The sequence below is a fragment of the Berghia stephanieae genome, chromosome 5 (assembly GCF_034508935.2).
Source record: "Berghia stephanieae isolate SIO BIC M18660-M18661 chromosome 5, UCSD_Bste_1.3, whole genome shotgun sequence".
Lineage (NCBI taxonomy): Eukaryota > Metazoa > Mollusca > Gastropoda > Nudibranchia > Aeolidiidae > Berghia > Berghia stephanieae.
This window is the reverse complement of record NC_088364.1, coordinates 14,024,803-14,038,699: the sequence shown is the minus strand read 5'-3', so window position 1 is coordinate 14,038,699 and position 13,897 is coordinate 14,024,803. Positions and strand designations below refer to the sequence as shown.

Sequence of the window (13,897 nt, the reverse complement as noted above, 5' to 3'; positions counted from 1 at the left end):
AGAAAATAGCAAAATAGCTTCCCGTTTTTCACACTTTTCTTACTACCTGTACCCTTTTCGACTGCGTTTTTCGTGCCTTTATAGTCTAATTTGAGATATTTTGAGAAATTGAACGCCATTAATTTTATTTCTAAGATAATAAAATATCGTTTTCCACCAAAATCTCAAAATCAATTTTTTGCAGGATTTTCCTAATAAATAGACCCAAACCGCCACTTAAGTGGCCGAGTGGTTAAGGCATTATACTGCGATCCGGAAGGTCCTGGGTTCGAACCCCCGCTCCAAGCACTTTCGTTTTTTTGTTTTCCTTTGTCAAGATTATTATTATTATTATTCCCCACTTTGCTCACTTGGTTAACATGGGTGATTCCTGTTGACATCAGACATCCTCAGTGATGGATTGTCTATTTTCCTTCACGGAATCTAATTGATTCCGTTGAGAAAGGACGTAATGTCTTTAAAAAGTTTTTAAAACTGAAATTATAAATAGAAAAAATATTTCCCCAGTGATTGCCTTTTTTCACGATGGATCGCTGTCATCGTAATATTTATTTTCCTATTAATGTCTTTAATAAGTTTTTTGTTAAAACCATACGAAGAGTATCAAAGAAAATTATCTCTCTAATATTATTATAATATGTACCCGGCGTAAACTTATGTGCAGGTCTGACAACCCGAATTGATATGGGGCCCATTGTTGTAATGGAAATTTGTACTTTCAAACCTACGCAAAATGTAGTATAATACAACAATGTCAAATCAGGCCCATAATTGCGTTAGGCTATCAGACCTGCTAGTTCGTGTCAAAGCCGAAACGTCAGATACCCAAAATTTAATGAGAAGCAGTATGATAACATTGTAAAAAAGAATGTAAGTATCCGATCCAGGGAACAAAATCGACGTTGCTCGGCTTTTTCTTTTTCGAAGAGAATTCACATTAAAACCCCGCCAGCCGACCCGGAACTGACAAATATAAGGAAGTTCCGTGCGACAATCGGACCCGTACCAAAACAACCCGTAGTCATTAGAAAAGGCATGCGATCTGTTGCTAATCGTATATCCAGGCGACACACTCAAACAGTTCCATAACGTCTTGTTTGTATAGCCGGTACCGAAATGGCTGAATCCGAAAGCCGTGGACCCGAGCCACACCCATTCTTTCACCCCAGACAGTTTTTTAGAATATATACCGTTCACCCAGGCCTCGTATTTGTGAAATTCTCTAGTGAGTCCGAGACGCGTCGGGGGTTTTCGCCTCTCACTGGAAAACTCGTATTTCCGTTGCCACAAGGGAGTTTTAAGTATTGTCTGCTGGAAGAACGATTCGAAAACAAATCGGTTCAAGGCAGGGGTTTTAAGAGAAACTAAGCCTCCGCCTCTACGCTTGCACCATTCTTTGGCGTCCAGCCAGGATCGGGGATCTGCAACCCACGTCAGAAAGGTGGAGTGGTTGAAGGTGACACCGAGAAGTTTTCCGAACCGTGTCAGATTGCTGGATTGGCACGGCGTTAATAGCTGAACGATCAATACTGACATCGTTAGGATCCATTTTACTGGTGGTATTATGTTATCATTCATCTCACATTCGCCTTGAGGTCAAGCAGTCAGTCCCTTGTGACGCCAGAGGTTGCCAGTCTGAACAAATAAAAATATATATAATTTATTCAACTATAACCTTTTATAATGCGAGACAATCTACAAAGTTAAGATTATATTAGTGAAGGGACCTTAAAAACACTGTGTCGATTAGGGAGGATGAGGATTCGATTTGGGGATCTTCTGAAGAGAACTATTCCATCTGCCAATACCAAACATTCACTTTATATCTCAGCATTCCCTTTTCTTTTGGGGTTTTTTTGTTGTTGTTTAAAAAAATCGTTTTCACTTCCTGTAAATTGTAATGGTCTGCCAAACTGAGCTATGAAACATTATTGAGCTACTTATGGGATTTCGTTTCATGCCATCACATAACACAAAGAGAATAGGATTCAATAGTTTGATGTCACGTCCGCCCAGCAACGAGAAGTTTGGTTCTAAACAAAGAAAATCTTGTACTTTTTATTCTTCGTGCAGGCTTGTGATCAGAATGTATAAAAGTCAAAATATGATCAGATTTATAATGTTTTTCTCCTCTGGATACACTTTTATGCTCGTCGGAGAAGTATTATATAAAGGCGTCCGCCATTGTTCCGATAGTTTAGAACCAGGTACTAAGTTATTATGCGTCATTTCGAGAGAAGTGACGTCACGACTGTTGAACCCTATTTTGACGCACTGTACTGTTGTGATTCCGAAATAGGAGAGAAAAATAATATTCATGTTTAGTTTGATCACTTTAGTGATGGAATGAAGATCGATGTCTTATAGGCATGAATGTATGTAAAAAGACCTAGGAGTATTTATTGACAGGAAGCTAAACTTCAAGAAGCAAATTCAAGATGTTCAATCTAAGTCTGGTAGAACACTCGGAATCGTGAAAAGAAATTTTAAGAATCTGAAACCAAAACACATGACTACCATCTACAAGACTATGGTTAGATCAAAGCTGGAATATGCCAACTGCATATGGTATCCGAAGTTTGAGGGAGTTAAAGACTGTTTGGAAAGAGTGCAAAGGAGAGCAACAAAACTTATCACACACCTGAAAGACAAAATCTATTGTGAGAGACTGAAAGAATTAAATCTCCCGACCTTAGATTACAGGAAAAGAAGAGGAGATATGATGGAAACATATAAAATAGTAAGGGGAAAAGACAGTGTAGAGGTAGGATTTCTTAAACCAAACAAGAACATTGAAACACCAGGAAACAGCAAGAAACTGGAAAAAGAGCCTTTTAAGACAAATAAAAGAAGGAACCTATTTTTCAGCTAGAATTGTCAATAACTGGAATAAACTGCAAGAAACCACAGTATCATCAAAAAATTTGAATAAATTCAAAGCAGAGTTGGAGATAAGTAACATCCTAGGAAACAAGTACAGTTATAAGAATTGGTCCAATTATTAATAGATGAGGAGGAGCGAAGGAGACTACACCAAGTCTAAAAGCTCTATTCAGAGGTATCCAGGTATCCATGTATGTATGACTTTTCTTTAGAAGATGGTGACAAAAAACATGTAACTATCTAAATCAATGGTTTTCTTTGAAATCAGGGAAAGACTTTAAAGAGATGGGGATCCAAAACTAAATAATATCCGAAACCTTACATAGCTTCAGGAAATCACATCGATAACAATTTGAGTCCTCTAATGTTGCAAACTGAGTCTTATGTGGATGGCTTTAGACTTGGTAACGTGCGCAGAAGTTACAATGAAGCTCTGTTATTTCTTCTTTTTTTCCTTCTTATTAACTTTCTTTACATCCAACGAGACTCACTTAGACTTCTTTTCCGTGTTCAAAAATGTCGAAATAAGTGCACAGTAAAATCATCAAATTCAGTGCGCAAATAAATGGGAAAATTTATGTTAATGTTGATGTTTCAGGTTTCCCCTTTGTCAACAAAATACATAGACGTCATTGTGTAGTTGTTCCTGAATAGAAAAAAAAAAACACTGAAATAATAACAACCCCTCCCCTTGAAAAAACAACAAAAGTAAACAATATCAAACAAAAAACAACAACCAACACATTGATAGTTTAAAAAAAAACAATTAAAAAAAACAGAACACAAAAATAAAAACGAGAAACTAAAAAAAAAGAAAAGAAAAATCGACCTATGAGCGGTAATGTATTTTCCTATTGGTGTATTACACACTTGGCGATACACACTGCCCAGCAGGGTCTTCCTCGATGCGATCCTATACATTGTTTTTCATGCAGACCATGTTCTCCTTATTCTGTCTACACTTTATTATTTTTTTCACCCAATAGTTTTACAGCTTCTCTGGATTATCCGAAATTCAGATTTAAAAAAAAAGAAGTGAATACTGTTCTCTCTTCCTCTTGATTATTTTTTTCAGATTCAGATTCAGATTCAGATTACTGTCATCATCATCATCATCATCATCATCATCATCATCATCATCGTCATCATCATCATCATCATCATCATCATCATCATCATCATCATCATCTTTAGAATCAACCACCAATACAGGATTAAAACAAGCACACAAATACAAAACAAAACAAAAACAAACAACGAAATTCGATAGAACAAAAACTGAAATAAAAAAACCCAACAACAACAACAAAAAAAAACCCCAAACCCAACCCCCCCCCCCACAAAAAAAAACCCCCACAAAAAACAAACCCCAACCAACAAACCAAACAAGCAAACTAGGCTAGCAATAAATAAATAAATATATAAACAAATGAAATACAAACGATTGAACATAATAAATATGAACAAAATGAGAAACTCGTAATAGCTTTTTAAGATTTATTTATTGCGATTATCTGTAATGTTTTTCTTTTATTCAGGGGTATAAATATAATCATTATTGATAAGGTATATTTTTATTATACATCATTGTCATAATTAACATTGTTATCATTGTGTCATCAACGTACATATCCAAAACAATAACAACTTTAGATTTGAACATCAACAAGTATAACATGCATCATCATCACTCAATCTCTGTTCATACTTATTTATCTCATCCTCGCCCTCTCCTCATACTCATTTCTAACTCCTCCTCCTCCTCCACCTCTAACTCCTCCTCCTCCTCCTCCTCCTCCTCCTCCTCCTCCTCTCATCATCATCATCATCATCATCATCATCATCATCATCATCATCATCATCATCATCATAATAATCATCATCATCATCATCATCAATCATGATTATCAGCATCATCAACATCACTATAGTTTTATCACAAGCATCAATAACATGGTAAAAACAACCAACATTAAAAAAAAAAAATCAAAAAAAAAAATCCGACAAGTCATTCCTATCACCCTCTTGCTGCATGTATTCACATCTGTCTCAAAAACGGTAAGATATTGGGATGAACTATGAGTTGGAAATCGAATTTTGTTGTTGCCAACTTGGGCTTGTTTGTTTTGTTTGTTTTTAGAGTTTTTACTTTTACGGCGCTTGCGACACATTTAGGTCATATTAGGGCCATTAAAAAGAAAGAAAATGGGACAGTAAAGAGTTCTAGAATTACATTTAAAGTACCCAAGAAAAATGCGACAAAGGGGAATTGGTTTAAATAGGGAACAGGCGTAGATTCCAAGAGCACACTATCAGTGTACTTAGTTTTGAGATCCCCTAAATGTCTCATCCTGAAAAAAGCATAGGTCTCACTAAGAGGAACTCATCCAAATGTTTACAATCCACACATATGTAAAACAAAAATAATACAGTGCATAACAGAGAGATGATTTACAAGACAAAAAAAAATTATCTCCCAAAACTCTTCTGTTTCCCTCCCAGCCAGGGTATACGACTTCAAGACAAAGACAGAAAGCATGTTGGAAAATAGATAATATAGGGGGATAGAAGACACAGTGACTCCCTGCCCACTATGGGAGGCATTAGGCTTAATTTCTATTTTTCACAGTTACGAATAAATGCAACACAATAGGCCCAACATTTTTATTTATTATAATTTAAATTCCCATTCCTTCCGACTGAATACCGTTGAGATAGGGTGGGTCACAAAAAAGAAGATATTAGTAGGAAATTATTTTATTTCAAAATCTGCCAAATGTTTTGAGCAATCTTTACCATTACAATCGCAAAACAAAGGTTGTCCATCACAATGATAAAAGTAAACTATGCCTTTGGTGTAAGGCCATGAAGTCCGTGTCAAAAACTAGGAGTGTATCGTTATGCTATGGAACCCATCAACCACCAATAATATAGGATTTTTATCAATAGAAATACAAAGGTGTAAATAAAACAATCTGACATTTTAACCCTCTCCATACCAACTACAGGGGAATCGTCACATGAGTCACGATACAATGAACTTTTTTTCTTATTCAGATTTGTTTTGTACATCACAATTGTTTTTTTGGGGAAAATCTTTGTCATATTAATAAGAGATCAATGCTAGTGTTGTTTTGTAAAGCTTCTATTGCTGCACAAAGTTATATAAATATATATATATATATATATATATATATATATATATATATATATATATATATATATATATATATCTACTTATTTCTCTTGAGGTTGACCGTTAAAAATCAAGCTTTGTGTTGGGTCGGTATTTCGGGAAAAAGAATGGTCGGAACGGAGAGAGTTTAACTAAGAAATAATCAAATGACTGGTATCCTCTCTTAAATACACACCTATATCCCACATCCACACACACACACACACACACACACACACACACACACACGCACATGACCATCGTCAGCATTACTTACACTATCTCCATTACCGCCACTTCTACCCAAACCATAAAAACCACCAATAAATACCCTTAATAATATTATATTAAACAAAAATAAATCGAACAACATAGAAAAATAAAGAACAAAATACGCCACAAGGAAAGTTTCGGGATTAAAACTGCTCTTCAATTATCAGCAAAAAAAACGAGTACACAATACGTATAGCCCGAGGTGAGTTATTTAAACCTATCATCTCTGTCCCTATGCATTGTATAACATTTTTTTAAAAAGCTGTCACTGTGTAAAGAACGGTTTTGGTCCGAAAAGATTCTTTGTTCTTTGTACTTATTTATTTATTTTCCACGTTGTAATATCTATTTTCGTTCAATACTTTAAACGGTCACAGATTTGGTTGTATAACAATCTAGTATTTATGGTTGGTGAAAACCCCAAATGTCATACAACCAGTTTTGACTGCAATGCATAGCAAACAATTCACTACTTATCTCTCTTGGCTTAATCACGACTTATTTAAACAGTGCAAGTATGGACAATATTAGATTCAAACCCAATAGTCAGGCATATTTAGTGAAATCATTTCTTTAAATTAAATCACGCAAGCAACACATTTCAGTCATTTTGGCACCCCCCCCTCCCCCCAAAAAACAAAAACAAAAACAAAAACAAAAACAATACCCCCCCCCCCCTCCCAAAGAAATTTTTTTTTAAAAAACCCCCAAAAACTACCCCCCTCCCTTTCCTATTCCAAACACAATAAAAAAAACCCAACAACAACAACACACACACACACACACCCACACCCACACACACACACACACACACACACACACACCAAAAAAAAAAAACAACAAAAAAACAACACAAACTTTTTACTTTTATGGCGCTTGCTACACATTAAGGTCATATCAGCGGCAGTAAAAAGGAAGAATATGGGATAGTAAAAAGTTATAGAATTACAATTAAAACACGCAAGAAAAGGTAAGACAAAGGGGAATTTTTTCAGATAGGAAACAAATTTAGATTCCAAGAGCACACTAGCAAAGTACTTAGTTTGAATTACATAAAAGCACAGGGTCCAACTATGAGGGATACACTCAAATGTTTACATATCATATATAATATGTAAACAAAACAATACGGTGCATAACAGAGAGATGATTTACAGGACAAAAAATATAATCTCCCAAAACTCTACATTTGACTGTTTCCCTCCCATCTAGTGTATCCAGCCAGGGCCAGGACAAAACCAAGTAATCTCATTCTAGAAAGCATGTTGAAAAACATATATAGGGGGATAGAAGACATAGTAAATGTCTCCCTGCCCACTATGTGAGGTCAGGAACCCCACCTAGAATCACCTCTTAAAATGAGGGAAAACCTGACAGTAAAGGCATATAACTGATTGCCTCTGAATCTGGCATCTTTCACATTAACACACGACTTTGATTTACTTAGGCTAATGTACACAGCTCTCTAAAGTTCTTTACAGTCCTCAACGCAAGACGTTAAATACTATGTTTTGATCTACCCACGCTCATGTTACTTTTGGACCCGCTCCCCATGTATGCTGTCTGATGCTTTTCGCCACGTTAAATAGTATTATGTTACTGTATAATAATATAAAAAAAATTAAACTGAAGAACAAAAATTCATCATAGTATAAAAGATCAACATTCGATCAAACATTTCAACATTTCAAAGTCTTTAAATAGATATAATTGTTATCACCAAACAATGCATAATCACTGTATAAAAAAGCCCAACAAAATTCATAAATTTAACAAATTTGTCAACAATTCAAACTATAGTATAAAAACACAAATCAAAGACATAATAATGACATCAATTTTATCATATCTGGGTATTCTTAAACATCAGTAAAAAACATAAACAGATTTGCAAACTATACATTGGACACATGAATCGTTTCAATTCAAGGAAGTTGAAGAATTATATGAGAAAAATAGTAATAAAACATCCCTTCACCATAAAGATACATGAAACCATTATCATAATCCTATTTGTAGACTCGTTCATGACACACAATGCAATGGTTAGAAACCCAAATCATCACTCGTTCATGACACACAATGCAATGGTTAGAAACCCAAATCATCACTCGTTCATGACACACAATGCAATGGTGAGAAACCCAAATCATCACTCGTTCATGACACACAATGCAATGGTTAGAAACCCAAATCATCACTCGTTCATGACACACAATGCAATGGTTAGAAACCCAAATCATCACAACTAGTTTGAACCGTGGATATAAATAATTATTTCATCTTAAAAGTAAAAGATATTGAAATTTTTCCAGTAGTCAAATATTTATGGCTAAGGTTGTTTTCCATTTTGACCAAGAGAGCAGTGACAGAGTGTTTTCTGGATTCATTTCTAGACATTTGGGTTAAAAGCAGATAATGAATGGAAGAAAGGACGATTCGAGAAAAAAACCCAATTAATTTTCGCCTGTAATTGGTTAACGGGTGTCTTTAAGTAGTAAATCCAAAAGAAAATTAACCCAAATTTTGCCGAGGTCAATTGGAATCTAATTATGTATTGTCGTGGCAGAGAGTCTACAATATTGTACATATATAAATATATGTGATATGTTATCATCAACGATTTACGACTTTTGCCTATGTTGTTTGTTTTGTTTTTAAGGGTTTTTAAAGGTCATGTCAGCGCCAGGACAAAGGAAGAAAATGGGATAATATAACAGTTCTAGAATAACAACTAAAGCACCCTAAAAAATAAGACAAAGGGGGAATGGTACAAATAGGGAATATGTGTAGATTCCAAGAGCACACTTTCATTGTGCAGAGTTTGAGATCACCTAAAAGTCTCATCGTGTCAGATAATATAGTTAATGAATAATTATAGTGGCGCTTGTCATATATCCTGAACATATTATAATAGGAAAAAAAACACGACTGTACATAAAATGTAGGGCCGCTAGATTCGCAGTTTCACCAATGCTTGCAGCACTTTTCTGCTGCAATGACAAAACGAGCTTTAACGTTTTGTTTTTAAGGGTTTTACGGCGCTTGCAACACATTTAGATCATATCAGCGCCAGTAAAAAGGAGGAAAATGGAATAGTAAAAACTTCTAGAATTACAATTAAAGCACCCAAGCAAAAGTAAGACAGAGGGGAATTAGTTCAAATAGGAAACAGATGTAGATTCTTAGAGCACAATATCAAAGTACTTAGTTTGAGATCACCTAAAAGTCTCATCCAGACACAAGCACAGGTCCCCACTAAAAGGAATACATTCAAATGTTTACAAATCATATATAATATGTAAAAAATATAATAAAGTGCATAACAGATGATTTAAAAGACAATGAAATATCATCTCCCAAAACTAACTATATATTTGACTGTTTCCCTCCCAGCTAGGGTATCGGGCCACAGCCAGGAAAAAAAAACCCCCAAGTAATTTCATCCCAAGACAAATACAGAAATCATGTTGGAAAGAAGATAAAGGGGGATAGAAGACACCTTTAGTGCCTCCCTGCCCACTATGGGAGAAACGAGCTTTAACATTTGCTCAGAAAAGAACAATCTCGTTCTGAAGAATCTTTGACAAGTTGGGGGCCTTTTTAGTTTATCGATTGATTAAGTAAAGCGAAACAGCCTAAAAACACACAAAAGGAATTTTGACCAGAAAACTCAATCTTCAAATATCGATCGATTAAATTGATTCTGATCTTGCCAGAAAAGGAAATCCCAGGTTTGAGAGTTTTGACAAAATGAGGGCCATTTCAATCGATCGATATTTAAAGGACGAGTTTTCTGGCGAAGATATTAAAAAATGTCTTATTTTTTTCTCTTCAAATCACGAGAGTAACAGTTTTCTGCCTTAAACAAAAGTGTTTTTCAGATTACGATTGGAAAACTACCCCAATCATCGATGGCTTCATTCAGTTTTAATCTCGACGTGAGCTAATCTTACATAGACTTGGAATCAAATAAATGATTCCTCTTTTTGATAAGAAAAAAAAATCAAAATTAAAAGTAAAAGAAAAGAATAGCAAAAACTAAAAAAAGGAGATAAAAAAAAAGGGGGGGGGGGGGCGCAGGCAAAACTGATTTAAGACGAAAGCGCAAATCGTTGATGATGTTATGTGAATTATTATAATAATGCATTTACAACTTGGCATAAATTTGATATTGTTGGTGTTTATTGGTATGGTTACATATTTACACGCTAGTTCACACTAACAGTGTGTAAACTAGACAGGTGAAGTTTGTACAGCTTATGACGATGTGTATACATACATACATACATACATACATACATACATACATACATACATACATACATACATACATACATACATACATACATACATACGTACATGTAACAGGACATTCTCTGGTATAAAAACAAGATGGAACACGCTCGTTGTTTTTGTTTTGTTTTTAAGGGTTTTACGGCGCTTGCAACACATTTGGGTTATATCAGCGCCAGTAAAAAGGAAGAACATGGGATAGTAAAAAGTTCTAGAATTACAATTAAAGCACCCAAGAAAAGTAAGACAAAGGGGAACTGGGAACAAATAGGGATCAGATGTAAATTCCAAGAGCATACCACCAATGTACTCAGTTTGAAATCACCTACAAGTCTCATCCAGACACAAGCACAAAATCCAACATAGAGGAACACACTCAAATACTTACATTATACATTCAAAATAATAATAATAATACATAACAGAGAGATGATTTACAAGGAAAAAAATATCATCTCCCAAAACAATAACTACGCATTTGACTGTTTCCCTCCCAGCTAGGACTCCGGCCAGCGCCAGGACAAAACCAAGTAATCTCAATCCGAGACAAAGACAGAAAGCATGTTGGAAAACAGATATAAGGGGATAGAAGACACAGTATGTACCTCCCTGCCCACTATGGGCGGTCAGGATCCCCACCCAGGAACACGCTCGCATCGGTTGTGAATATATTATCTGGTAATGGTGGGTGAATATTGTCATAGTCCGTGTGATTAGCGGTGGTTGTGATGATGGTGACGATGATGATGATGATGTTGATGATGATGATGATGATGATGTTGATGGTGCTGATGTCGACAATGACGTTAATAATATTACCGTAATAATGATTTTGATGATAGCAATTATAATAGTGATATGATGATAATATAAAATAATAATAATAATAATAATAATAATAATAATAATAATAATAATGATGATGATGATGATGATAATAATAATAATAATAATAATAATAATAATAATAATAATAATAATAATAATAATAATAATAATAATAATAATAACACTAATGATAATGGTGATGTCAAGGAATAAATAAATAAATAGATTTGCATATCGGCATGAATTCACAGAGCTGACTTTCAGATGGATGAATTGTAGTATTTTACTGATCATAAGTGACGGTAAGCGATAACCAACACAACCCCCCCCCCCCCGCCCACCCAAAAACAAAAAACAAAAACAAAAAACAACAACAAAAAATCAACCAAAAAACCCCCCAAAAAAACAAAAAAAAAAAACAAAAAACAAACAAACAAAAAACAACCCAAACAAATTAATCAGATATATAAAAAAAGTAAAATATAAAACCCCCCAAAAAAACAAACAAACAACCCCCCCCCCCCCCCCAACAAAATGAGTGTTCAATATAGGGGACATAGATCGTGAGTAACGAAGACAGAAAGGAGTCATGGACGCGAGGACAGGATGAGTACAGTGTGAAGACCCTCACCTTATCAAAAGTCTTAAATCAAAAACATTTTAACCAGTTGACTGACGCACCCTGGAAAAAAAAACCCAACTCACATGGGAATTCCTTGAAGACTTCGCGAAGTCCCAGGTTTGACAATATTCGCAAAGTTGAGGGCCATTTAAATCGATCGATATTTCAAGGACGCGTTTTCTGGCCACATTTTCAAATATAAGTTTCTCCGGAATACGGCAGTAAACTGGTTAAAATGCTCTTTTTTGTTGTTGTTGATAACTTGGATCAATTTGTGTCAAATAGTAGGATGAAAGGAACACGTTTTCGGTAATAACATGGACAAAGACAAGTGATGTCTGAAGTTTAGGATAGAATGGCCCTTTATGCACTCTTATAGAATATAGTAAATGACCTAAATTTGAGAGTTTGATTGGAAGTGGGACTCGTGCACGTGCATTAATACAATTATATCACCCAGTAGTGAGAGTAATAGTTAGTGATATTGAAAGCACAGTGGTAGTTTTTACCATTGCTTTCTGAATCTAACTCTACTTTTGTTTGTTCTACATCGCCTCACCATCGCCTCAAGCTATGCAATGCCCGTAATTTTTGTTTGTTTTGTTTTTAGAAGTTCTACGATGCCTTGCAACATTCTTAGATAATTTCAGTGCGAGTAAAAGGGAGATAATAGGAGGGAAATTTGTAGATTTGAAGATGCAAACACCGGGGAAAGAGTAAGATAAAGGGCATTGGTTAAAATAGGAAACAGAAGATTCCATGAGTAGTATACCAATGTGCCTATTTTGACATTACCAAAAAGTACCATCAAGGTAAAAAGAAAAATCAGAAAAAAAAGAAATAAAGAAAGAAAGAAAAAGAAAGGATGTGACATTTAACTGTCTCCCAATCAGCTAAGGATCCCTGTCAGAATCAGAAAAAGCGTAGCAATGTCACTCTAGAATAAAGGCGAGAGCAATGTGGGAAATGAAATCATAATGCAGGGGGAAAGAAGACAGCAATAGTGACCTCTTTGCCCAATATGAGAGGTCAAACGACCCTCCCCAAAAGCTGTAATAATATTTCAACGTCTGGTAGCTAAAAGTATTCAAGTGAAAATAGTTTTCATATTGATAGAAAAAAAGGTATTCGAATAGAAATTATTCATCCAATATACTTTAGATAGAAATTGACATAGATTGAGATTTAATCTGACAAATGGATATTCAAACTCACGAAAAGAACATAAACATTAGCAAAAATACACCGAGTCTCAGACGGCAAATTTAAGAGAAACAAAAATCAACATCAAATGAAAATATTATAACTAATAATACACGTTAACGAGTGTCTCTCACGAATAAATTTGATATTTGATATTATAAAGTAACCGACAGACTACTACTATCTGATGGGAAAGACCCTACTTTGTCTTTCAGGGTGAGCGTGCTTGTGATAATTAATTTGTGTGTGTGTGTGTGTATGTGTCTGTGTGTGTGTGTCTGTGTGTGTGTGTGTGTGTGTGTGTGTGTGTGTGGGCGCGCGCGTATACAATGTTTTTTTAAAAAAAAAATTAACGTGCGTCTAATTGTCTGCTTTGCCGGTTTCGGTTTTGGAATATATGAAAGCGGTAAACAATCACGAAAAAAGATTGATAAATCGGAGGATCCAAGGTTCGATTCCTACCTAAGGAATTTCAGTAGTCCGGGATATTTGTTCATCTACTCTGTTCCAACTGACAACATTTTATAAGCCCAATTTTCAAACTAGAAATACTTCATTTGAATAATCTAGGAAAGAAATAAAACTGTTTTATATCTAAGTAAAAAAAACAAGAACCC

The 13,897-nt window shown here is 35.0% G+C and overlaps 1 protein-coding gene across 1 annotated transcript; it reads right to left on the bottom strand.

Moving 5' to 3' along the window:
- Window positions 1–516: 516 nt before the first annotated feature.
- On the bottom strand, window positions 517–3,819 carry LOC144974076 (secretory phospholipase A2 receptor-like). The gene is made up of 2 exons (XM_078916966.1): window positions 3,206–3,819; window positions 517–1,635 (listed from the first exon to the last, which is right to left on the bottom strand). Exon 2 carries the CDS (start codon window positions 1,576–1,578, stop codon window positions 760–762), a length of 819 nt encoding a protein of 272 aa, XP_078773092.1. The 5' UTR covers window positions 1,579–1,635; window positions 3,206–3,819; the 3' UTR covers window positions 517–759.
- Between the last annotated feature and the right edge of the window lie 10,078 nt (window positions 3,820–13,897).